Source organism: Budorcas taxicolor, chromosome 5 (genome assembly GCF_023091745.1).
Source record: "Budorcas taxicolor isolate Tak-1 chromosome 5, Takin1.1, whole genome shotgun sequence".
Taxonomy (NCBI): Eukaryota; Metazoa; Chordata; class Mammalia; order Artiodactyla; family Bovidae; genus Budorcas; species Budorcas taxicolor.
The window spans coordinates 102094722-102122327 of NC_068914.1; the positions used below are offsets into that span (position 1 = coordinate 102094722).

General features: G+C 43.0%; 2 protein-coding genes across 2 annotated transcripts; both read right to left on the reverse strand.

Moving 5' to 3' along the window:
• Positions 1-1848: 1848 nt before the first annotated feature.
• Positions 1849-2787, reverse strand: LOC128048787 (olfactory receptor 10P1). Its single transcript, XM_052641212.1, has one exon. The coding sequence runs from the start codon at positions 2785-2787 to the stop codon at positions 1849-1851; it is 939 nt and encodes a 312-aa protein (XP_052497172.1).
• A 13455-nt stretch (positions 2788-16242) lies between these two features.
• LOC128048150 (olfactory receptor 6C4-like) lies at positions 16243-17178 on the reverse strand. Its single transcript, XM_052640577.1, has one exon. The coding sequence runs from the start codon at positions 17176-17178 to the stop codon at positions 16243-16245; it is 936 nt and encodes a 311-aa protein (XP_052496537.1).
• Positions 17179-27606: the final 10428 nt, after the last annotated feature.

Here is a 27606-nt window from a genome sequence, read left to right on the forward strand (position 1 = left end):
GGGGCTTTTCAGGTGGTGCAGTGGTAAAGAACCCATCTGCTGATTAAGGAGACACAAGAGACGTGAATTGGATCCTTGGGTTGGGAAGATCTCCTGGAGGAGGAAATGGCAACCCACTATAGTATTCTTTTTTTTTTTTTTAAACCTTCCTTTTATCTTTATTTAACATCTTGAGACTTTGGTGGAGAACAAATTCTGAGTAAACATACAAAGTGGACTTGTATCTCTGGTACTGTTAAAGAGTTTTATGTTTCCAGTTAAAGATCTTGGAAGATCTTACAAAACTGAGAGCTCTTGAGAAGAAAGGAATGATTTTAAACAAATAATCCAAGATTACTGCCAACACTCCCAAAGGTGTTACATATTTCCACATGAGTAGATGTTTCTGCCTCAGTATGCTATGTGCTAAGTTTCCATGGTAAAACTTCATAGCTCAGTGTAAACACATTCCACTGAGCTACACATATGCTCTCTTACTCGAGGATGGGGGTACTCCATCCCCAATGGGCCCAGAGTCTCTTGGAAAAGAACCATAAACTGTGCACTCTTTCTTAGATCTTTTTTTAAATTCTTTTACCATGGACTCACTGCAAGCAGTACCTCTGGAAAGGAAAAGCAGGAGTGGGTTTTCCAGGAGCGAGTCTTGTGGCTCAAAGGAGGTGGTTTATGCTCTGAGAGTTATATATGGACCTTTTAAAGGCAATGTAAGCACCATATTTCTTTGACCTGAAAAGGGAGAATAAGAAGAAGTGGCTTTTTACTCATACTCCACTGTTAAAATGAGAGTATAGGAAGTGGGGTGGAGGTGAAAAGGGTGAAGGCAGTCAAAAGCTATGAACTTCCAGTTATAAAATAAATAAGTCATGGGGATATAATGAACAGCATTGTGACTATAGCTCATAATTCTATATTGTATATTTGAAAGTTGCTAAGATAGTAGATCTTAAAAGTTGTCATCTCAACAAAAGAAATCTGCAACTGTTGCAGGAAGGCGGACCCCTTCCAGGGCCCAAAACTGGGCTCTTGTCTAACACTCAGAAATGAACTGTCTGAGGAGACACATGTGCTGACAAAGCAAGAGATTTTATTGGGAAAGGGCACCCGGGTGGAGAGCAGTAGGGTAAGGGAACCCAGGAGAACTGCTCTGCCGCATGGCTTGCAATGTCGGGTTTTATGGTGATGGGATTAGTTTCCGGGTGGTCTTTGACCAATCATTTTATTTTATTTTATTTTTATTTTTCTTTATTTATTTTTATTTTTTAATTTTTATTTTTACTTTATTTTACTTTACAATACTGTATTGGTTTTGCCATACATTGACTTGAATCCACCACGGGTGTACATGCGTTCCCAAACATGAACCCCCCTCCCACCTCCCTCCCCATAACATCTCTCTGGGTCATCACCGTGCACCAGCCCCAAGCATGCTGTGTCCTGCGTCGGGCATAGACTGGCGATTCAATTCTTACATGACAGTATACATGTTTCAATGCCATTCTCCCAAATCATCCCACCCTCTCCCTCTCCGAGTCCAAAAGTCCGTTATACACATCTGTGTCTTTTTTGTTGTCTTGCATACAGGGTCGTCATTGCCATCTTTCTAAATTCCATATATATGTGTTAGTGTACTGTATTGGTGTTTTTATTCCATGGACAGATGAGCCTGGCGGGCTACAGTCCATGGGGTTGCAAAGAGTCGGACATGACTGAGTGACTGAGTGTGACTGCACACACCCACACCCCCCCGCCCCTCCCCCCCACGGTTTCTGGTTGGCTGGGTTTTAAATTGGCATCTGGGGGCTGGGAGGAGCAGCAGTGAGTGAGTGAACAGACAACCCCTGAGTCTTTTCAGGGTGAGGGGACCTGCCTCTTCACCACATGCCACAGGGCTCTTGTCACCTCCTTGTTCCGAAGGGTATAGATGATGGGGTTCAGCATGGGTGTGATGACCGTGTAGAAGAGGCTGAGGATGCGGTCCATGGTGACAGAGGAGCCTGCCCGGGGCCGGATATAGGTGATGCTGGCCGTTCCAAAGAAGAGGAAGACCACGAGCAGGTGGGAAGTACAAGTGGAGAAGACCTTTCGGCGGCTCAGGGTGGAGGCCATTGCCAGGATGGTACTCAGGATGCGGGCATAAGAGGTGACAATCAGAGAGAAGGGGACCATGATGAAGACCACGGTGGCCATCATCACAGAGACCTCGCTCCTGTGCTTCCCAGCACTTGCCAACCTCAGTACTGGCAGAATGTCGCAGAGGAAGTGTGGGATGACTGGGCGCCTGGGGAAAGGCAGGGTGAAGATGAGGGAGGAATGGGTGGTGGCTGTGATGATGCCCATGAGCCAGGAGAGGCCCACCATGGCCATGCAGGCCCGCCAGCTCATGAGGGTGGAGTAGTGCAGGGGCTGGCAGATGGCAGCGTAGCGGTCATAGGCCATGGCTGTGAGCAAGCAGCACTCTGAGATGCCCAGGACAATGAAGACATACATCTGGGCTGCACAGCCCCAGAAGGAGATGGCACGGGGGTGCGGAAAGGCCAGGTCAGCCAGGGTCCTGGGCACGATGTCGGTGGTGTAGAGTAGCTCCACCAGGGAGAGGTGGCGCAGGAAGAAGTACATGGGAGAGTGTAGCGTCGGGCTGGCCCGTGTGAGGAGGATGATCAGAGAGTTACCCAGCAAGGTCACCAGGTAGACCAGCAATGCCCCCCAGAACAGGGGCCCTTGCAGGGCCCTGAGATCGGAGAATCCCAGAAGGAGGAATTCAGGCAGAGTCTGATTTTCTTTGGCCATAAGTTCAGGCTGGAGCCTATGGCACAACCAAAAAAGAGATGTTAATATAGAAACAACTGGCCTTTATGTAATTTAGTACAGCACTTTTCATACAGTCCCTCTTGAATCAACTGAGAGAGTTAGGGTCTGCACTTTATGGATGATCCATCAGCCATTGCAGGAAGCATAAGAGACTGGGGGTTCAATTCCTGGTTTGGGAAGATTCCCTGGAGGAGGGCACAGCAACCCAGCTCAGCATTCGTGTCTGGAGAATCCCAGTGAAGAGGAGTCTGGCAAGCTATGGTTCATAGGGTCGCAAAGAGTCAGACATGATTGAAGCGAGTTAGCATGCACATGGATCTCAGAGGGGTCAAATAATTTGTCGGAGGCTATATGGCCGGCATGGACTTGAATCTAGGCCTCCTGACTCCAGATTCCATGTATTTCCCACTTTTCCCTGTGCTGTGGGTCCTGGGTGTGGGGCCTGACCCCAGGTGTGCCCTGGGTCTTTCTTCAGAGTAGGGTTGGATCAGTTGCTATGTTCTAGTTCTCTTTGTATTCCTTGGACTGAAACCCCAGCCTGAAAGAAACTATGCAGCCCCCCAAGAGTGGACTCAGTCAGGGACTGTCCCAGGCTTATGTCTAATGATCACCATGGTGGGCTGTGGATTTAGAATGTCAGGCAATGACGTGACTGTGTGTGTGTGGTAATATTGCCCCATTGTATCCTACTTTGGGATTCTGTAGGCTTCCCTGGTGCCTCAGCAGTAGAGTCAATCTGCAGTGCAGGAGATGTAGGTTCAATCCCTGGGGCAGGAAGATCTGCTGGAGAAGGAAATGGCAACCCACTCCAGTAATTTTATCTGAGAAATCCCCATGGACAGAGGAGCCTGCAGGCTACAATCCATAGGGTCACAAGAGTCGCACACTACTTAGCAACTAAACCACCACCACCACTGCCAACACCACTCACCACCTTGGGATACTGTAGAATCCTTTTCATAGATTGTCAGCTTCTGGCACTTGCTTTGTGAGGGGAGTGGGGCAACCACAGGCCATGTTGCATGTTGTACTTTGCTCTCCTCTTAGCTAGGCCCTGTGATCTTCCATCCCAGCTGTCCATACTCTGTTCTCCAGGCCTCAATGCATTTCCATAGACAACGCCCCTTGCAGGAAATGTTTCTATGCATTCTATTAAAATCCCATTAATCCTTCAAGCTCAACTCAAGCTCTCCCTGCCAATGGCAGCTTTCTCTGCTCCTTCTGATCAGAAATAATTACTAATGGAATTTCAGGATTGAAAATGGCCTTAATACATGCGTGTGTATGGCTGAGTCCCTTTGTTGTCCACCTGAAACTATCACAACATTGTTAACTGACTGTACTCCAATATAAAATAAAAAGTAAAAAAAAAAAAAGTGACCTTAAGGGTCTTATTAGGGCTTCTTTCATAGCTCAGTTGGTAAAGAATCCACCTGCAATGCAGGAGACCCTGGTTTGATCCCTGGGTTGGAAAAATCCCCTGGAGAAAGGAAAGGCTACCCACTCCAGTATTCTGGCCTGGAGAATTCCATGGATTTTATAGTCCATGAGGTTGCAAAGAGTCGGACACGGCTGAGTGACTTTCACTTTCAAAGGTCACATATTTCAGCATGACAGTGCTCAGATATTATCTACAACATCTTAGAAGGATGCTGTGTAGTGTCTCTGAGCATCTGCAGTCATGGGGAACTCACCATCTATTTAGGTAGCCCCCTTTAGCACTGGCCTCCTCTGCCTGTAGGACAAGTCTTCATTCATTGGTCTTGGCTAAATTCTCATATTTTGTAGAATGTCAAAGCCCCTTTTGTACCAGACAGCCTTCAAATATTTGAAGAAAGACATTACTTGTATCTTAGTTTCAGCACTTTTTAGAGAAGAGTCTCTACTGTAAGGTCCTACAGGGCAAGCTGGGGGAGTTCGTAGGGGGCTGTCTGTTTTCACAATTGCTAATGTTTTCACATTAGCTGGGGAACCAGTGCTGGGTCCCCAACAGGCATTATGCTAAAAGACTTAATATTCATGAAAACCCTTGCATAGTCACAATCACGCTATGACATAGAAACCTTTATTTTCTCCATTTTACAGATGAGCACATGAAAGCTCAGAGTATCTTTCTCAAAGTCACACATCTAGTAACTGAGAGAGTTTGGGCTCAAATCCTAGAGTTTGGAGTTCTGTCTAACTCCAGCTCCGGTGCTCTTGATCACTAAGTTATCAACTGTCTTAGAGGCTAATTTAATCACCAGAACAACTAGCATGGTATGCTGCATATGCCGTGTTCGGCTAAAGATTTATTGAATGAATGAACGCACTAAAGACAGGGGGACTGATAAACAAAAAGGTTAAGGGATTTGCTTAAAGTTATGCATCTAGTTGGACAAAGGCGGGAAACTGGCCCCAAGTCTTTGAGAAGTCAGGGTTCCCAAGGTTTGCAGAGCTTGTATTACCCTTATTTACCCCACACGTGAAGATTAGCTAGTCATCTTCATCTTTAGGCAGGAGACTCTCTAAGTTCTGCCCATTGTTCAGACCCTTAACCTTCCCCCACCCTCATTTTGTTCACTCACGGTATTTTTGGCTTTAAGTCATTTAGTCTGTAGCTGACACTTAGACATTGCTGTATGCTGTGCAGTATCTCAGTTGACCTTATAATAACTCTAGTGATAGTTGTTATTCTGTCACTGCAGATAAGGAACCAGAGCTCCAAGAGCTTCAATTACTTCTTCAAGATCACACCATAACAGAGCGGATGGTGGAACCAGAACTGTAACTTGGGACCTGAGGCTTCAACCACCATATCTACTGTATCTCAGTGAGGTCAACAGACTTACCCTATGCTTCTGGGAGATGAACTCCATCTAGTCAGTTTGGACAGGAGTATCTGAGTCCCTTTTCCTCTTGACTCTGGTCAATAATCCTTCAGATGATCAATCCACTTAAATAATCTGTGGGCTAGCTTGTGCTGTTTTTAGATTTTAAAAATAATATCTTTGCAACTAAAATATTTAAGAAATATTTGGAGTAAAGTCATCTATGATTTTCCCACCTTGGTTAAATTTCTTTCTCATGTATTGCCCTCAAGTCTTTATCCCACTGCAAACCCATCTTATATGCTTTTAATCATAGTGTGTGTACTAATTTGTCTTTTCCCTTTCCTTTTCAATGCTTGCTAGAGCCATTTTGCCATGAGATCACATAACATTCTGAGGGATCCTTTTAAAAGCTCTTGTAGTAGTCCATTGAATTTCTCTACCAGCATTCAACAAATACTTCTCATATTTTTGCAACTCAAATTCTTCCATTTTTGGCGATGGTTTAGATAATGATGGAAATATTATATTCATGTATATCTCTTGTTGGTTCTGTTAACTTACTCCCTTGGGAGAAATTTCTGGGAGTGGGATAAGAGTGTGGACATTTTTACGAGTCTTGCCATGTACTATATAATTTTGGATTTCTTTTAACTGGACACAGGTGGCAATCCCAACCTCCCCTCCTTCCCTGAGTAAAGCTGGAATTCTCCTTCATCCTCACTAAGGCCTCTTCCTCCAGATTCACACTTCTTTGCCATGTTGTGAACATCTCTTTGGCCTTCCTTGGTGGCTCAGCTTGGTAAAGAATCCACCTGCAATGTGGGAGACCTGGGTTTGATCCCTTGGTTGGGAAGATCTCCTGGAGAAGGGGATGGTTACCCACTCCAGTATTCTGGCTTGGAGAATTCCATGGACTGTATAGTCCATGGGGTCATGAAGAGTTGGACACGACTGCTGGACATGAACATCTCTTTACTCCCGGTCCCCTAGTGACATTTTGCCCTGAGATATCATCTGTGAGAAGTGTCTCCTGCAACCTCCACTCTCCCCACTTTTCCGTCAGCTCCTGTCATCTCTGTATCCACTCTGCCTTTGTTGGTTTCCCGCTTCAGCTTCTCTTATCTCCATATATGCTGTCAGAGTTGGGACATTTATCAGAGACATAAAGACCCTGAGGCCACAGTTATCGTTTTCAGTCTCCCACAGAGGGAGAGAGAGGACAAAGTGTCCTTCTGGGTCATAGAGAGGGGCTGCGGTTCTTTTTAAGATAAAATTTATCTTAAATTGTGGTTTAAAATCACACAACATGAAAATTTTCACCCTAACAATTTTTTTATGTACAGTTCTTTGGTAGTGTTAAATACAGTTACCTTGCTGTGCAACACATCTCCAGAACTTTTTATTTTCCAAACCTAAAACTCTATGCCATAGTATTGACATATATACAATATCACGTGTAAAATAGATAACTAGCAAGAAGCTGCTATATGATTCAGGGAGCCCAGTCTGGCACTCTGTGACTACTTAGAGAGATGGAGCAGAGAGATGGAGGCTCAACAGGGAGGGGTTATATATATATGCATAATTGTGTATAGTATATATATAATTATGACTTATTCATGCTGATGTATGGCAGAGACCACCACAATATTGTAAAGCAATTATCCTCCAATAAAAACTATAAAAAGAAATAAAAAAGACTAAACCTGTGAAGCAACAGCATCTCATTTCCCCATTCCCATAACTCTTTTTAAGGCAGATGCCCACCCAATCCCTTGCCTCCATCACCCCTTCAATAAATCTTCATAAGACAGAAGACAGACAGATAAATTGGTCAGTTAGTTGATAAATGGCTGGATCAACAGGTAAGTGTGGATAACTGGCTAGATGGGCAGATGATGAGCAATGAATATGTGGCTGGCTGGCTGCGCTGCTGGTCAGCTCAGAGAGCCCTGAATGCAGGAAGCGAGGCTCTTGAAGGGTGCACTGGAATAGGCAGCAGTTCTGAGGGGTAGATTTGTCATCTTGGAGGCTGGGCTTCTGGAGTCTACTGGGGGATTTTGGAAATGGGGAAAATGGGGGAGGGGGCAGTTTTTTAAAAATATTTATTTTTATTTGGCTGCGATGGGTCTTAGCTGCAGTATGTGGGATCTAGTTCCTTGAGCAGGGATAGAACCTGGGCCCCTGCATTGGGAGTGCAGAGTCTTAGCCACCGGACCACCAGAGAAGTCCTGAGGGCAGTCTTTATTGGCAGGGAAACCTTGGGAAGCACAGTCAAACAGTTCGTCCTTTTCGTTCAGGTTTTTTCTTGTTGCCTGAAGTGTTAATGGGAGCTCTGCATGGGGTAGTGTTTGTGCATTTGTGTGTGCATGTTGTTTCTGCTGGGGAGCATATGGAGGACAAAGGAGGATGCATCCAGGTCCATCTGTGGGCTCTGAGATGAGGATCATCAGTAAGAACTTGAGAAGAATGTCCTACATTTTCATCAGACACTGACCGCAGTGTGGAGGCTATGAATGTCCACCTATTGTCATCTGTCATTGCACTGACCTGCACTCACTAGCCACTGCCTCAACCCCACCACTTAACCACACACAACCCATCCTATTAGGCACACTACAAGCATGCATATCACATGATTGCACAATTATCACTTGGTATGACTCATCCCATAGCAAAACTACTCACAGTACAAGTTCAAAGGTTTGCATATTCTGAATATATACACTTGCCAGCTGTATTTTGCAGCTTTATCTGATAGAAATTGTCCAGGGTTTCCTGTTTCCTTCTCGTCCCTTCTCCCAGTCTGGCCAGGCTGGGACCTCTAAAACATATTTTTGCAGATGAGTAGTAGAGATATGCGGAGAAGGCGATGGCACCCAACTCCAGTACTCTTACCTGGAGAATTCCATGGACGGAGGAGCCTGGTAGGCTGCAGTCCATGGGGTCGCAAAGAGTCGGACACGACTGAGTGACTTCACTTTCACTTTCATGTATTGGAGAAGGAAATGGCAACCCACTCCAGTGTTCTTGCCTGGAGAATCCCAGGGACGGGGGAGCCTGGTGGGCTGCCGTCTATGGGGTCACACAGAGTTGGACATGACTGAAGCGACTTAGCAGTAGAGATATGGGAAACCTCCCCTGGCCTCTTTCCTCCCTGACCAGGTAGAGGTATTGGCTTCTAGCCCAGAGAGACAGCTCGTAAGGCCCTGAGCAAGTCCTGATCTACCTCCTGTTCCTCCTCCTTTTCTGTCCCTGGGCAGGGTCTTATCTTATTAGGGAAAGGTCCAAGGCTGCCCAGCACTGTGTGGGCCACTTACCTGGGGAGGTGGAAATGGCCACTCAGCTAGAGTGGCGCTGATGGGCACAGGCTTGGGTTCTGTTGTTCTCTTTCTCCTCTGTGAGACTTGACCTCTGTGGCTCCACAGTTATTCTACTGCTGATGTTGTACCTCTACCCCTGGGGACCTGGGAGACTCTGACTCTTGGGGGCTCCTTGAGTAACTCTGAACTGATATAGTGTCATGGGCTGGTGCTTTTAAGTCTCCAATGATTGTTGCACCCTCTTTCCTCTCCTTAGCCTCTTTTTTTTTTGGCTAAGCTATGTCCTCATTTTCCTCATACCTTGCTCCTCTCCCAGCTAACTTTGTTTCCTCACACACTGTAGGATTTCCTTGGTCACAAATGACATGGGACTTGAGGGTCTCCCTCCATTATGTCTAGGATTTCATGATGGGCAATTCATTCTTCTGTGTGAAATCTTGCCTCCCTGTGAAATGTAGATGCTTCTAGAAAACTCTAGAAGTTAGTAACAGTCAAATGTGGTTGAATCAGATTGATTTTCATGCCTGGTTTTCTTTTTAGATGGAAAGTGTTTCAGTGAACCCATTACCCATCAGTTCATGGCAAAGAGTCAGGGTTTGCATCAATGTTCAGGCCCCTCATGTTACTGCAGATGTTCCTAGTGGGGTCTTTACCCAAAGAATTAAGCTTTATGAATGTTTAACATGTCTGGGAAAATTGGTGAAATTTGGGAATAGAACATAGGTGTTACCTGGAATAGCTTGGGCCTTTCCCTCAACTCTTGATGCCCTCTAGTTGATGCTTGTCTTCATTTTAAAAGAAATTTTATTTATTTATTTGGCTGCCCGGGGTCTTAGCTGTGGCATGAAGCGTTTTTAGTTATGGCCGGGGAACTCTTAGTTGAGGCATGTGGTATCTTGTTCCTTGACTAGGGATCGACCCATGCATTGGCAGCATGGAGTCTTAAATCACTGGACCACCCTCCCCCTTTTTTGTCTCCTCTTTTTATCTCCCATTCTCTCCAATTGTCCCTATTATTCCACTGATCCTTTCTTATTGAGATCACCAACAACCCTCATGTTACCAAATCCAATGGATAATATTCAGTCTTTATCTTATTGAGTCTCTCAGCAATATTTGACATACTTGATCTCCTTTCCTTCTTAAAACTTTCCTTTTTAAATTCTGTGATTTCTACACCTAAATCTTTGACCATGGCCTCTACTGTATATATAGCTGAATATCTCTCCTTAGATGTCTTAGAGGCATCTCAGACTTACCATGTCCCAAGTAGAACTCTTGTTCCTCTTCCAAGCTTCCCTGTCAACAGTAAGGGACCTGTTACCACTCAGTTGCCCACATAAAAAATCTGACTGTCTATTTTAATACATTTATTTTATAATACTGCATATTCAAATTCTCAGCAAAGCTTGTTAATCCTGCATCCAAAATTTAATCCCAAGCAACCACCTCTTATCATCTTTGCTGCTAAATTTGCAGTCTAGCTGATTGTCCCTCTCCCTCACCAGAGTCATTCTTGTTCCATCTCTTGTCTCCACCCAGCCAATGTGATTTTCTCCAAGTATAAGTCAGATGGTATCATTTTTTTTCTTTAAATCTTCTAATAGGTCAATAACTTCTCATTTTAGGTAAACTGTAGACTCCTTCACTTGATTTATAGGACTCTAATAATTTAGTCCCTGTGTTTAAGCATGTCTTTTTATTCTTTTATTTCTTTTCCAAGACATGTTGCTTGAAGAATCTTAGTTCCCCCATCAGGGATTGAATCTGGGCACTCCAGCAGTGAAAGTGATGCATTCTAATCATTAGATCATCAGAGAATTCCCAGCATGTTTTTTTATTCTGATGTTTTGACATATGGGTAGACCGCTCCTCTCAGGGTCAGCTAATTCCTAGGGATAAGAAATTACTTACTTGTAAGCATACCTTTCATATGCAAACCAAGCAATCTAGAGTCCATACCCACAGCTATCAACTTTATTGAGCTCTGATATCCAGTTTGGTACCAGACAGCTAGAGACAGCCCCTAAACTCAGAGCCAATAGAAATTATTCAAACTAGCTAATACTAAACTTGTCTACTTTGCTTACTCTGCCTGCATGGCCTTACCAATTCCTTTCCATGAGAAGCACAATAAAGGCTCCTGCTCATGTTATCCCCTAGTTCCCTCTGCCTGCTGATTGACCCTAGTACTACTTCATGTGGCTCTGCATGGTCTGGCATGCTCCACCATCTTGGGGAGTGTGAGTAACAATCTATCTTTTCAATAGCAATTAACTCCTGATCAGTTGCCCTCACTTGTTTTTTGGCCCAGCATGTGATCTATCCTGGAGCCGGTTTCATGTGCCTTTGAAAAAAAGTGTGTATTCTGCTGCTTTTGGATGCAATATTCCATATATATCTATTACATCATGTAATCTATCATGTCACTTGAGGCTAGTGTCAGACCACTGATGGGGGTACTGAGGCCCAGAGGGTCCTGGAGTAGTGCTATGTCACTGATGGGTGGATCTGGGTCCTGGGATCTCTGACTATAGGGCCCTGGGGGTCCTAGAGCTGGTGTTTGCCCATTGATAGGCTGGTCTCTTTCCTGAAAAAATTGGCTGTGGGGCCTGGGATGTCCCAAAGCTTGTGTTGACCCCGCTGGTGGGTGTGATTGGATACTGGGGCTTCTGGCTGAGGGTCCAAGGTGTCTCAGAGCTGCTCTTATCGTGTTGGTGGTTGGGGCTAGGGCCCAAGGTGTCTGGGGATAGGCACCAGCCTGCTGGTGGGTGGACTGTGTCTTGCCACAGCAGGTTGCAGGCCTGTGCTGGTCCTGGAGCTGGTGTCTATCCCCTGATGGGTACAGCAAAGGCCTGGGGGTCTTGGGCTGGTGTTGTCTCACTGGTAGGTGGAGCTGGGTCTGGGTGGTCCTGGAGTTGGTGTGTCAGTCTGCTGGACAATGGGGTTGGGACTCTGGGTCTTGGAGCTGGTACCTGACCACAGATGGGTGAGGCTGGTTGTGGGGCTAGAGCTGGCTGGCTGGTGTGTTGGGCCAGGGAACAAGTGGTCCAAGGGATATTGCCTTTTTACTAGTTGGACACTGCAGTCTCTGGATGCAAGGCCCTGGGGGTTCTGATGGGAGTGCCTGCATTCTGGTGAGTGGTGCCAGGATTCTGTCAAGTACAAGGCCATGTCCCAGAGCAGCTGTGGCTTCAGGGAATCTTATACAGCCTGCCTGCTGATGATTGGGCAAGGTCCTGGTGCTGATAAGCTGGAGAGAGGATTCCCAAATGGTGCTGGGCAGCATCAGTATTCATGTCATAGAATCGTCTCCCAAATATGGCTGCTTACAGTGTCTCTATCCCCAAGGTGAGCTCCAGCTGCCTCCTGACTCTGTGGGATACTTTCTAAGGTGAGTAGGTGAATCTAACTCAAGCTCCTTTCAAATCACTGATTCTTCTTTGATTGCCTGAGCATGTGAAATTTTGTGTGTGCCCTTTAAGAGTTGAGTCTCTATTTCCCACAACCCTTATATCTTTACTTGCAGAAGATATTTTCTACTAGATTCTGGTCTTTTTCATCAATAACTACACTATAAATAGTTGCAATTTTGGTGTGCCCATGAGAGAAGGTGAGCTCACAGTCTTCCTACTGTACCATCTTAGTCAAGCACTCTCACATTTTGGTCTTAATTTTAGAAAGATATTTTTACTAGGCATACAATTGTGAGTTAATAGTTTCTCATCCCTGTATTTTAAAGCCAGCATCCCACTGTCTTCTGTCTGGCATAATTTCATTTGAAAAGTCTCAGATTCTCATCTTTTAGTAGTTGTCAACATATTCTCATTTTTGTTTTAGCAATTTGACTTTGATGTATCTAAGTGTGTGTGTGTGTGTGTGTGTGTGTGTGTGTGTGTGTGTGAGAGAGAGAGAGAGAGAGAGAGAGAGAGGGAGAGAGAGAAGGAGAGGGAGGGGGAGAGAAACTGATTGACGTATCCTGACATTTTGCTGTGAGTTCTCCAGTTTTCTTGGGTTTGTTGTTTGTTTCTTTACAACTGGAAAGTTATCTGATATTATTCCCAGGTGGTTCAGTGGTAAAGAATCCGTCTGCCATTGCAGGAGGCCCAGGAGACTTGGGTATGATCCTTGGGTCAGGAAGATCACTTGGAGGAGGAAATGGCAACCCACTTCAGTATTCCCTGATGGCTCAGCTGGTAAAGAACCCACCTGCAATGTGGATGATCTGGGTTCAATTCCTGGGTTGGGAAGATCCCCCGGAGAAGGGAACAGCTATCCACTCTAGTATTCTGGCCTGGAGAGTTCCACGGATTGCATAGTCCATGGGGTTGCAAAGAGTTGGATACGACTGAGCAACTTTCACTTCACTTCATTTCAGTATTCATGCCTGAAAAATCTCATGGACAGAAGAGCCTGGTGGGCTACAGTCCATAGGGAGCTCAAAGAGTCAGACATGCCTGAATGACTGAGCACATGACCTCAAATATTTATTTCCCTCATTCTGTTCTGTTATTCTGGACTCCTATTGCACATATTTTTGAATGTTTGATATTGTCTCATTGCTTTAAAATAATCTGCTTTTTTTCTCACACAGTTTCCTTTTTGCCCTCAATTTGTATAATTCCTGTTGACCACTCTTCAGTTTTACTGATTTTTCCCTAAACTCTGTCCACTAGGCTAAAGAGTTCATCACAGAAATTCTTTACATCTGTTATTGTGTTTTCTAGTTCTAGCATTCTATTATACTCTCAAAAAACTTTCTCTCTTTCTGTTAAAGTTTACCAACTGGTCCTGCATGTTTATTAAAAAAATTAAGATTTTTAACATTGGCATCATAATTATTTTATAGTCTGTGTATGATAATTCCAAGATGTGTGTCACTTCTGGGTCTGGCTCAAAGTTTTATGTCGTCATTAATGGGTTGTTTCTTCTTGCTTTTTTGTGTGTCTTGTAATTTCTGAACGCATGTTTATTATTAAGTACAGACAACGAATAGAAGTTGAGGTAAACAGTATTTGTACACAGAAATGGGCATTGTTTTGGTGTATAAGGCTGATAATTGATAGATCAGATCTACTGAGTTAGAAATTGCTCGAGTTTAGTTTAATTGGCATTATCAATAATTTCAGTACACCACAGTCTTCAAAATCTTTCAATTGTGGGCTGCTATTACCTTGCATTTAGTGTGGTGGCTCATTGTTAAATTTTCACTGGTGTTAATCTGGAAAAATCTCCTAGGGGAGGGGAAGACAGTGGCAGATGTGATGTTGCAGGCATTAGAAAAATACAGTGGGAAAAAATGCCTACAAGACAGTAGAGTTGACTGTTGATAAGACGTATTGATGTCCTGAAGAGGGTAATAAGAATCTAAGGGCTATTAATGAGCAGTTAATTGCAAAGTGTGACAGCTAGAGGGCTCACCTATGTGTTGGTTAGTTAGAGGCTTTATCTCCTGTAGTGAGAGAACAGACATAGTTGAGTGGCTTGTTGATCTACTTGTTAGCAGCAGAGAGCTTCAGAGACATCTGAATGCTTAGTTCTGGCAGGTCCTTTATGAAGCTCAGGACCCTGATGGAGGAAACACAGATAATGAAAATGTGGGAAAGGCATATCTGCATAGATGCTTCTGAGGATTTTAACTTTTCAGCTTGCTATGAGCACTTTGGATTTGCAAAGGTGGCCACTATTTCCTACCAAGGGCTAGCTGGAAGATGTTTAGGAGGCCCCCTATTTACAAGACATCCGATGTTCCCCTTAAGAGCCGTCCCTGACTCCTCTCCTAGATGTCAGACTGATAACTAGGATTAAACCCAGAATAATCCAGCTGAGGAAATGCTGGACTTGGTAAAAGAGGAAAGAACCTAAACACTAAGGAATGAAAAGAATTGGCTTGCTTGTACTGGCAGAAGTCAGAGAAGTGTTCCTGGGACTAGTATTTGATCAGGGTCCCAGAATGCAAGACTGGTTTGACTGAGCAAGAATTTATTGACTTGGGAACACATTTTCAGGATGTGGAATTTAACATCCTCCCAGGGACCCCACTTCAACACTGGGATAGCTCTCAGTGCCTGAAAAAGTGATGTCCAACACTCAGTGATGTGGAAATGCCTGAGTTGTCTGGAAGATGGTGAAGGAAGGAGTGAAGAGCCCGAGGGAGGTGGAAGTAATGGAATAAATACATGGCATATGAACTTAAGGCCTATTGGTTTGTTCCATTGGAAGGCCCACAGCACATATCATTCACAAGGTCATGGGAAATATACTGCTGAGAGGGCCAACAGCATCACTAAAAAGTTCACTGACATCTCTCCTTTACCAGGGATGATGGTGGGACAGATATTCAAGGAGCTAGGCTTGTTAATATTCATGCGAATGACGGGGCTTGAAGAGGTAGAGGACAGTTAACTCTCAGAAGCAATGACCACATGATTGGCAAGGTCAGAGAGGCAGCCAAGGGACTCCAAATGCAGGAAGCTGTAGGGAGTTAATAGCCTTTAGCATCCCAAGGCCTCCCTAAGAAGCATCTGTAACATGCCCAACCTCCTCAGGTTCATCTTGAAATGCATCCTGGAAAAGTCAGGTGGACTTTGCCAGACTCCAGCTACAACAGATTCATATCATTGCCAACATAACCTAAGATATCTCTTCACCTAAATTTACCTTTAAACGGAGTCCAAATGATTCCTTGGTAATGGTTTTCATTCTGATCTCAGTGATCAGAAAGTCCTAATGAACAGACATGAGATTCCATACAGTACTTTACAGTAGGAATCACTTTCTGTAGGAGATGCCAGAAAGAGGCAGGCTTTTTTTTTTTTTTGGAGTTGTTTGAGGGAGAAGAAAGTTGCAAAACCTGAGAAAGTTTTATGAAATAGATTTTTTGTATGTGTGTGGCATCATGAATAATCTCTTCTGGGAAGTATCTAGGAATTTCTGACAAAATATATTTACAACTTTTTGATAGTGATTGCCCTTCATGGAAGGTAGATATAGTCATTCACCTGATCACTAGATTTATGACAAGTAAAGGAATTTTTAATCAGACACTTCTGTTTTATATGTACTCTAAAGATATTATTTTCCTTCTTTATTAAAAGATATCTATAGGAAATAAAATATCTGAACTGGCCTTCTTTGAATACCTTTCTCTTGCTGACAGATGTAGAACTAAATTTTAATATGTGTTTTTAGTCAGTTTATCTGAGAAACAGTTTTAACAAAAAGAGTTATCACAAGGTCAAATTATCAGTTGGCATAACTTTATGAATCATTCAAAATTTCCACTGATTTTGAGGCCACTAAAATGAATAAAGATGTGCTATTTTTCTGGCCACATTAATGAAGGCTTCTTTTACTTGCTTATTCCTCAGAGTGTAAATGAATGGGTTCAATAAAGGGGCAATTAATGTATTGAGCACAGCAACTCCCTTATTGAAGGCAACTCCATCTTTTGCTGAGGGTTTTATGTACATGAAGATGCAGCTGCCATAAGAGAGGGTGATGACAATCATGTGGGATGAGCATGTGGAAAAGGCTTTCTTCCTTTGCTGAGAAGAAGGGATCCTTAAAATGGTCCGGATGATATTTGTGTAGGAGAGAATCACCAGCACAAAGGTGACCACTAACGTCACAACTGCTAAGATGAAGTCAACCAGCTCCAGGAGTCTTGTGTCTGAGCAAGATATTTCTATGAGGGGCCCATAGTCACAAAAATAATGATTCAAGACATTGGAGGCACAGAAGTCCAGTTGACTGGTCATGATGATTGGGGATAGGATGATGAGAAATCCAGCCAGCCAAGAGCAGAGGACTAGCTGGATGCAGACTCTGCTGTTCATGATGGTCATGTAATGCAGGGGTTTGCATATGGCCACATAGCGGTCATAGGACATGGCAGCCAGAAGGTAAAACTCTGTAGCCCCAAAGAATATCACAAAGAAATACTGAGTGAGGCAGCCAGCAAAGCTGATGCTCTTGTTCCCAGTTGAGATACTGAATAGTAGCCTAGGAGTGAAAGTGGATATAAAGAAAATCTCTAAGAAGGAGAAGTTCCAGAGGAAGAAATACATGGGGGTCTGGAGGTGGGAGTCCAGTAGTGTGAGGGTGATGATCGTCAGGTTTCCAATAATGCTGATTATGTAGGTAAGGAGGAGAAGTATGAAGATGATATTTTGAAGCTCTGGGATGTCTGTTAGTCCCAGCAGAATGAATTCTGTCAAAGTTCGGTTTTTCATTGCTAATGATTCTGCCTGTGAAACTGAGAAGAAGAGAAATGAGGTAGGAAAAGGGCAGCAAAGCTCAGGAATACTGAGGGGAGGATGTGGGTTCCCCTTGAAATTTATTCATGGAAAATTCCTCTATCTAAGTTAACAGAATGTCTGTTGGTCTCAACTGTCCCTTTACAAAATATGTTTACCCAGGTTCCCATGTAGGCAGCTTTCTTTTTGAAGCCTTTTTCTTGAGGCAATGAAATAGTCATCTGGAACTCCATAATGCATTTTCTACATATAAAGATTTACCCCTTTATCCACTCTTTGCTTTTCCCTCCTTTCTATCTATGAAACCCTTCTCAAGATCTTGTAGGAATGTTTCATTTTTCCTTAGTGTTAATGCTTTGATCATTTGCTTCAGTGCTGTTTTCTTCAATATATCAGACACCCCCATATCCATTTGCTTTGCAGGAGTGAATGTCTTTTTATATTCTGGCTTTTGTGCCTGGTGGCAGGTTTGGAGAAAGCTCTGAAATATTGAATTCTTTTTTGTATGAGACTTTTTCTCCTGGTTTTAACTGATAGAAGAGATTACAGTTAGACAATAATTCTAGGAAAGCTTTCTTTAACTGTTTAAAGATTCAGGGAATAATGTTTACTGGACCAGGAGCCTTTCTTATGTTCTTTTTTTTTTTTAAATTTTAATTTTTACTTTATTTTACTTTACAATACTGTATTGGTTTTGCCATACATTGACATGAATCAGCCACGGGTGTACATGAGTTCCGAATCCTGAAACCCCCTCCCACCTCCCACCCCATATCATCTCTCTGGATCATCCCTGTGCACCAGCCCCAAGCATCCTGTATCCTGTATTGAACATAGACTGGCGATTCATTTCTTACATGAAAGTATACATGTTTCAATGCCATTCTCCCAAATCATCCCACCCTCTCCCTCTCCCACAGAGTTCAAAAGTCTGTTCAAAACATCTGTGTCTCTTTTGCTGTCTCGCATACAGGGTTATCATTACCATCTTTCTAAATTCCATATATATGTGTTAGTTTACTGTATTGGTGTTTTTCTTTCTGGTTTACTTCACTCTGTATAATAGGCTCCAGTTTTATCCACCTCATTAGAATGGATTCAAATATATTCTTTTTAATGGCTAAGGAATACTCCATTGTGTATATGTACCACAGCTTTCTTATCCATTCATCTGCTGATGGACATCTAGGTTGCTTCCATGTCCTGGCTATTATAAACAGTGCTGCAATGAGCATTGGGGTACACGTGTCTCTTTCAATTCTGGTTTCCTCGATGTGTATGCCCAGCAGTGGGATTGCTGGGTCATAAGGCAGTTCTATTTGCAGTTTTTTAAAGGAATCTCCACACTGTTCTCCATAGTGGCTGTACTAGTTTGCATTATGTTCTTTTAGTTTTCAGGACTTAGATGTTACTGCTTCAGAAAAGTAGGAAAGAGTCAGCCTGGTCCCTTTTAGACTAATATGGATTCCTCCCAGAAAAATACCTGCTAGGGTCAAGAATCATTTTAGGCATTTATTTTTGTTCTGATCTTCCGGTATCACAGGAACTAAGGATCTTCAAGGGTGCTTATCTAGAACAAGTTCATAGTGGAAGTCCCTGTTGCCCTTGGCCCACTGTAATCACTGGACTCTGATGTCAAGGCAATGTCACCCTCTCAATGGGAGGCTCAGGCTTCTGTTCACTTTTTGCTTTTTGGATAGTTTTTCTACATTATCACTGAGAAATTTACATTTGTATTTCACAGAAATATAATCACAAGCTTGAATATATAATTGTTTGGAGAAGTTAATTTCATTATTTTAATATAGAAAAATTGTAAAAGATAAAAATTCCGCTTATTCAATGGGTGAATAAGTAAATTGTGACCTTTTGTATTTGGAATAAAATGGGAAAATTATTTGTACTGACTTTCATATGTTTTACAATATATTGCTAGGGATGTAAACACAATCACAAGTATATATTGTGATTTTTACCTGTGTAAGAAACTGGGAATTTATACCTGTATTTCCAAATGTCTGGAAGAATTTTAAATGGTCAATGATAGTTATTTCTGGAGTGCCACTGATCACAAAATGAAAGTCTTTCTCTTTTCCTTTATCCCCATATTCATAATCTAAAAAGAAAAATATGAACCCGAGTGAGATTTTTAACAGTAAAAAACAGTAGTAGAAATCACATTCAGTTGGATTTCATAATCTGTTACCATAAAATGATAATATTGATGAACTGAGGACATACTCACTTTTTGACACTCAGAAAAGATGTTGAGGGATTTTACCTCTGGATGCTGTTAGGAAGAGTCAAAACTGAGAAGTCAGATGTGGATCAGAAAATAAGATAAAATGTAACACATATTCCACTTTTCTATTACTACTCCATGCCCTGATTTCTCATAAAGCATACAGGTTCCTTGGGCAGGAGTTTGAAAATAAATAGTTTCTAGCTCCCTTTGTCTTTAATCAGTCACTTGTTACTGCCTTTTCTATAAGTTGGTCCCATTTAGGATTGGTTCTACAATTTCTGAAATTGCTACCTTATTTAAACTATTTGAAGAATACAGGAACATTTTACTTCTCACAGTCTCTTTTTTTCCCTCCATTTGATCTGGACTTCTTTACAATTTTTTATCAGTTTGAGTGATACGCATTTTATTGAGTTTACTCAGCAGAGACATTGGGGAATAAATTTTTCCCTGGAGGCCCAGGTCAAGAAAACTTTAATTAGCCTTAATAAATAATGTTGGGAATTAACTTTTGACAGGTAACTAGGAAGATGCTCCAAAGAGACCCACGAGGAAGCTGTTACATGGGCATCAGTTACAGGATAAAAGTCTTATGGGAACTGAAGCAATAATGGTGGTCATAATAATAAAAATACAACATTAGTTTATCAAGCATTTTACCTGAGCTGGGCAGTTTTATTAATTTCCATTCTTTATCATTTTATGTTCACTATAGTTGAGGCATTTGTTATTTTTAGACTCTTGGCCCACCTAGTTAGTAGGTGTGTGACCTGCAGAAGATTCTCTAGCCTCTCTGTGCCTCAGTTGCTTCATCTGTTAAATGGGGGTAAGAATAGTAATTGGAACAAAAATCTGTCATAAGAAAATGTGTTGATAGACGTGGAGTGCTTAGAAGAGAGCTTGGAATACAGTAAATGGGAGACAAGTTATCATTATTATTACTGTTTTTATTTTGCCCATTTTGCAGATGAGGGAATGAAGAACATAAAAGTTGTGTAGTTTTCCCAACATCACATAACAGGAACTCTGAATTATTGGCATCTGAGAGCTGGTTTGCCTAATTCTACAGTACGCCATGTGCCTCTTCAGGAGCATGAGGAGTGTAGAAGCCAATAGGCTGGCTTCCTACTGTCAGTGGCATCACTGTTTCACCACGGGGGTGGGGAGTTTAGCATTTATTTCAGAGCAAATTCTTTCTTTCCTGTGTTGGACCATTGTCCTCTGATCCTTGCTTTCTGATGAAAGGCAGGATGTTATATAGGCTTCTACCTTCTCCTCCATGGACTTGAACTACCTTCCCTGATATTCCTTCCCCACTTTCTTTCTTTAAACTTGTTTTTTATGTGGACAATTTTAAAAGTCTTTATTGAACTTAATATGTATTTCTTCTGTCTCATGTTTTGGCTTTTTGGCTATGAGGCGTGTGGGATCATAGTTCTCCACCAGGGATGAAATCGACATCCCCTAGGTTGGAAGGCAAAGTCTCAACCACTGGACCACGAGGGAAGTCTCCTTCACCCTTTTTCTTTTTGATTCTGTATCTCAGAAGCCTAGGTGGCTTCTATTCATATACTTGGAATCCACAGATCATTTACACAGAAAAGTCAATAGTGGACCGATCTTCAAGGATCACAGAATCGTTGAAAGAGAGGTCCGTGGTGTTGTTACACTTGACTCTGGTCAAGAGATCAAATGGTACTGGAGTTTCCTCTTGAGTTTGGTGAGAAGAATGGTTTCTATTTTCAGGGTTGGTCTAAGGTAAATCTATGAGATCATGAAGTTTGTCTTTTGTTCTCTGTGGTGAATGAGTGCTTACTCTTTAGCTGTAGGCAGAGTGACTTAAAAGATGAAAACTGTAAATACGGGTTTGAGACCGATAATGTGTAGCTGACCAAGAGTTTTCCAACCTGTAGACCCCCAGCAGGAAAGACAAAACAAGCTAATGGAAGTGGCAGAAGGACAAAGGTGTGTAAACCAAGACAGGAGAGGTACTGGAAATGGATTTTTCAAAGAAGCAAAGGACGAGAAGATAAACAAGAAGCCAAGATGGTGTAAACATGTGAAAGAAGAGATAAATGTGGTCAGTCAGAAGCTGACACAGAGAGATTATTTTGTATTCAATATGTGGGATCATTTCTTCCAAGCCTGCATTCCCCTAAGAGAAATCTTGCTTGAGTTTATCCTAGAATGGCTAGCTCCTTGACCACTGATGATTGGAGCTTGATAGCACAAGGGCCAAACTGTCATAATTAGAATCACTTTCCTGGGTGCTTATACCATATTTGAGTTTGCTAACTGTATGCAGTCAGGCTGGAAGAAGATTTAGATTTTATGGAGCAGGCATAAGGGGCTATGTCACAGTGGATGAAGAATCAAGGATGCTGGGCCATAGTGAGAAAAGGTGGGATACAGCCACAATGAGAGAGGGAGGGAGAAAGAAAGTGGGGGGAGGGGGAGGGAAGGAGAAGGATGAGAAAAGGGAGGAGGAAAGAGAAAGGGCTGAAGCACCAAAGAATGGATGCTTTTGAACTTCAGTGTTGGAGAAGACTCTTGAGAGTCCCTTGGACTTCAAGGAGATCAAATCAGTCAATCCTAAAGGAAATCAGTCCTGAATATTCATTGGAAGGACTGATGCTGAAGCTGAAGCTCCAATACTTTGGCCACCTGATGCGAAGAACTGACTTATTGGAAAAGACCCTGATGCTGGGAAAGATTGAAGGCAGGAGGAGAAGAGGACCACAGAGGATGAGATCATTAGATGGCATCACTGACTCAATGGACATGAATTTGAGCAAGCTCTGGGAGTTGGTGAAGGACAGGGAAGCTGGGTGTGCTGCAGTCCACGGGTCACAAAGAGTTGAACGTGACTGAACGACTGAATTGAACCAAAGAGAAAGGAAGAGAGAAATTCAGTAATCTTGAAACTGATGGTTCCAAGTAGATTTTAAGGGAGTCAAAGGATAGGTTCTCATATATTATTCCGCCAGGAGATTTCTGTCTAAATACAAAATTTTAAAATACTGAGACATAAAACTTCACACTGGAGCCCCAACACAATAGCTACATAAATACAACCCATTTCATGTTTATATATTGAAAAAATTTTATTTTTATAAACAGACAAAATATAGAAGATAATAGTGAATCCCCATAGCTGATTATTTATGTCCTACAATTTGAAGATTTTGATATAATTTTAATCAAACCAAGGCAATTTCAACTGAGTATAAGCAGAAAACCATGGAGGGTTTTAGAAACACTAAAATCTATAGATATCTGTGCTCAATGGACTTGTTCCAAGTATCCAATCTGTTTGGCCAGATCATGTCCATATATACACCTTTTAAATAAAAGTTTCAAAAACATTTTTTTTGCATCTTTACAAATGTATTTTATGCCTCAAATGAAGCGCTTAAAAAATTTACACTTAGGCACTTTCCTAGCAGTCCAATGGTTAGGACTCTGAGCTTCCATTGCAGGAGGTGTGTGTTCAATCCCTGGTCAAGGAACTAAGATCCTACATGCTACTTAGTGCTGACAAAAAGTTATTAAAAAAATCACACTTAGAAGGAAATTTCCAAGGGGAAATAATTTTGGAGAACTTATGCTTTGACTACCTTGACATGTATGTGTAAACAGGAGTTTCAAGATTAGAATTTCACTGTCTCCCTCCTTTCCTCCTATTCCTCAGTTCAGTTCAGTTCAGTCACTCAGTCGTGTCCGACTCTTTGCGACCCCATGAATCGCAGCACGCCAGGCCTCCCTGTCCATCACCATCTCCCGGAGTTCACTCAGATTCATGTCCATCGAGTCAGTGATGCCATCCAGCCATCTCATCCTCTGTCATCCTCTTCTCCTCCTGCTCCCAATCCCTCCCAGCATCAGAGTCTTTTCCAATGAGTCAACTCTTCGCATGAGGTGGCCAAAGTACTGGAGCTTCAGCTTTAGCATCATTCCTTCCAAAGAAATCCCAGGGTTGATCTCCTTCAGAATGGACTGGTTGGATGTCCTTGCAGTCCAAGGGACTCTCAAGAGTCTTCTCCAACACCACAGTTCAAAAGCATCCATTCTTAGGCGCTCTGCCTTCTTCACAGTCCAACTCTCACATCCATACATGACCACAGGGAAAACCATAGCCTTGACTAGACGGACCTTAGTCGGCAAAGTAATGTCTCTGCTTTTGAATATACTATCTAGGTTGGTCATAACTTTTCTTCCAAGGAGTAGGCGTCTTTTGATTTCATGGCTGCAGTCACCATCTGCAGTGATTTTGGAGCCCCCAAAAATAAAGTCTGACACTGTTTCTACTGTTTCCCCATCTATTTCCCATGAAGTGATGGGACCAGATGCCATGATCTTCGTTTTCTGAATGTTGAGCTTTAAGCCAACTTTTTCATTCTCCTCTTTCACTTTCATCAAGAGGCTTTTTAGCTCCTCTTCACTTTCTGTCATAAGGGTGGTGTCATCTGCATATCTGAGGTTATTGATATTTCTCCCAGCAATCTTGATTCCAGCTTGTGTTTCTTCCAGTCCAGTGTTTCTCATGATGTACTCTGCATATCAAGCTGGTTTTAGAAAAGGCAGAGGAACCAGAGATCAAATTGCCAACATCTGCTGGATCATGGAAAAAGCAAGAGAGTTCCAGAAAAACATCTATTTCTGCTTTATTGACTATGCCAAAGCCTTTGACTGTGTGGATCACAATCAACTGTGGAAAATTCTGAAAGAGATGGGAATACCAGACCACCTAACCTGCCTCTTGAGAAATCTGCATGCAGGTCAGGAAGCAACAGTTAGAACTGGACATGGAACAACAGACTGGTTCCAAATAGGAAAAGGAGAATGTCAAGGCTGTATGTTGTCACCCTATTATTCCTACTCCCTCTCATTCTTTCCCATTTCCCTCCTACTCCTTAAAAACAATATTTATTTATTTATTTATTTATTTTGGCTCCACTGGGTGGCATGTGGGATGAACATGACCAGGGATCAAACCCAGGCCTCTTGCATTAGGAGTGCTCCCTGAATTGGGAGTGCAGAGTCTTAGCCACTGAGCTACCGGGGAAGTTCCCCTCCTGTCCTATCTTTTACTTATCCTTTTCTCTCTCCCTTCTTCTAGAATGAGTGTGTTGTCCAGGATAAAAACAAAGATGATCTCTCTTACACAGAAACAGAATGAAAAGTTAGAGCACCTCTGAGCTCCACGCTCACCTTCAGAGACAGCCTTGGTACCTGTTATTAGGAAGAGAGGAAAAGAAAACTTCAAGTTATTATTTTTCCCTTTTGAGGTTTGAGACAAGAGTAGACGTATGGTCAATTATCACTTTTTAAAAAAGGATTTTATATTGATCTTTTAATTTTTATTGAGAGTCCGTAAGACTTCTTCTGAGGATTGTTTCTAAGCAGAGTTCCCTGGGTGTTTCCCTTCAGTGTTTGACATTTTCTAAAACCAAACCAAACCAAACCAAACCACACAAAACCCTGCTAGAGGGAGTTATTTGCCTAAATTATTCCCCGGACAGAGATTCCATTGTTTGAGAATTGAAATCCTTTCAGGTTTCATAACCTGCGTGATGTGTAACATTTGGTAGAAAATCCCACGGGAAAGAGCCATTTAAACAGATTATCTCTAGAATATTGATTCTGTGCCTTGAGCATCTGGTTTCTTCTACATGAACATGTTAAACTTGTGTCCTGGGTCCTCAGTCCCTCTACCCATCATCCCACAGAACTGGCGGGGGTCTCACACTGGAATAACCTTCACATTGTAAAACTTGGGAATGGAGGTGAAATGGATTTAGAGGTATCAATGCAGCATGTTAGCCTTTAAAATGCAACTGCCAAGGTGGGAGCATACTGCATTTGTCTGCTTTGGACCTGGCTCATTAGTTGTCTGTCTTTACTGGGTTTGGGGAATGGAATTAAGACTGAGTCAGAGATTTCCCTGGTGGTCCAGTGGTGGAGAATCCGTCTGCCAATGCAGGGGACAGGGGTTCAATCCCTGGTCCAGCAAGAACCCACATAGATCCCAGGCAACTAAACCCGTGCACCACAACTACTGAGCCCACACACCTAGGGCCCACAAGCTGCAACTATTGAAACCTGCACACCCTAGAGCTCATGCTCTGCAACAAGAGAGGCCACTGCATGCATCCCAACCAGAGAAGTTCAGTGGGCAGTGACAGAGACCCAGTGTAGTCAAAAATATAAAAAGAAATTGATTCAGCCTGGGAAGTGGGTAAATCAGCACACCCTCCTCTTGCCTGACCATTTCCTGCAGCTTCTGAGAAATACATAGCCAGATAGGTAAGCTCTGGGTCTCTCTCCTGTAGGCCATTACCTTCATCAGAGAACTTTATTTTGGGTGATAAAGTCCCTGGAAAACAATGTCTCAGAAGTGCCCTTCATGAGAAGAACCCACATAGATCCCAGGCAACTAAACCCATGCACCATAACTACTAAGCCATAACATACTGAGAGTATGGGGGAGTTGAGAGTATGGGGGAGTTGAGAGTATGGGGTCCGTCTAGTCAAGGCTATGGTTTTTCCTGTGGTCATGTATGGATGTGAGAGTTGGACTGTGAAGAAGGCTGAGCGCCGAAGAATTGATGCTTTTTAACTGTGGTGTTGGAGAAGACTCTTGAGAGTCCCTTGGACTGCAAGGACATCCAACCAGTCCATTCTGAAGGAGATCAACCCTGGGATTTCTTTGGAAGGAATAATGCTAAAGCTGAAGCTCCAGTACTTTGGCCACCTCATGCGAAGAGTTGACTCATTGGAAAAGACTCTGATGCTGGGAGGGATTGGGGGCAGGAGGAGAAGGGGACGACCAAGGATGAGATGGCTGGATGCATCACGGACTCGATGGATGTGAGTCTGAGTGAACTCTGGGAGATGGTGTTGGACAGGGAGGCCTGGCGTGCTGCGATTCATGGGGTCGCAAAGAGTCAGACACGACTGAGTGACTGAACTGAACTGAACTGAACTGAGAGTATGGGGGAGTTGAGAAAGCTCCTGAGCTTCTGGGAAATTAAAAAACCTCATTTTACAAAGAGAATGTGCTCAAGTTAGGCTCCATGGGATAAGACCTTCAAAATCTACCAACCTCCCTGTCTGAGTCTTATTTCAGGGGCCAGATTACTTGTGATGAGGACACTGAATGCCCCAGAAGAAAAATAAAAAACTGTCTCAATATGCATCCTGTGGACAATCTATTTCTTGGTAACTATGGTCAGTGACCATAGGTGAGAAGAGACCAGGTCCTCCTTCCTGACCTGATCATCCCAACTACAGTTCATATGGGCAATCACTCTCTGTCCCTCACTTCTTAATGGTAGATCCTGAACCAGGACACTGCATGTGTTTACCATATATGCTTACTTTTTGTTGATGAATTTTTGTTTAATAAACCACTTTAATACTTTGTGGCTGAAAGCAGCCACATTTGTTTTATTCATGATTCTGTGGGTTGGCCATTTGGGCTGGGCTCATCTGGATGGTTCTCTGTTGGTTTTTGATGGGCTCATTCATGTATTTTGACCACTGTCAGCTGGGCAGCTCTGTTTCATGGTGGCGGAGAGCATATGTGTATGTGTGTGTCTGTGTGTGTAAGTTTATCTGCAAGGGTGATGGGGGCAAATTTCGCCTAGGTTAGTTCAGGCTTGTTCACATAGTGGTAGGTTTCAAGGACTTCTTGTTTCTGCAAGTTTCCTGGTGGCTCAGATGGTAAAGAATCTGAGTGAAGTCAATCAATCTCTGGGTCAGGAAGATCCCCTGGAGAGGGGAATGGCTTACCCATCCCAGTATCCTTGCCTGCAGAATTCCACGGACACTGTGGTGGGCTACAAACCATGGGCTCGCAGAGTTGGACATGACTGAGTAACTAACAATGCAAACATAAAGTGTCGCTTGTATGAAGCAAGCCACATGGCTAAACCCAATGTCAGTGTGGGAGGGCACGACCAAGGCAGGTGGCTACAGGGAAGCAAAGAGTATATACTAATCACTTGCAGTCTCTGACAGTGGGTCATCTTTGACACATGAACTATGTGTTGAAATATAGAGGTAGAGTGAATCTGAGGGTGGTTGTGGAGGAAGAAGCAATGGGAGTGAGTGAGCCTCGACTCCTTACACACCCTGGAAGGTGCCTTGCAGGGCTG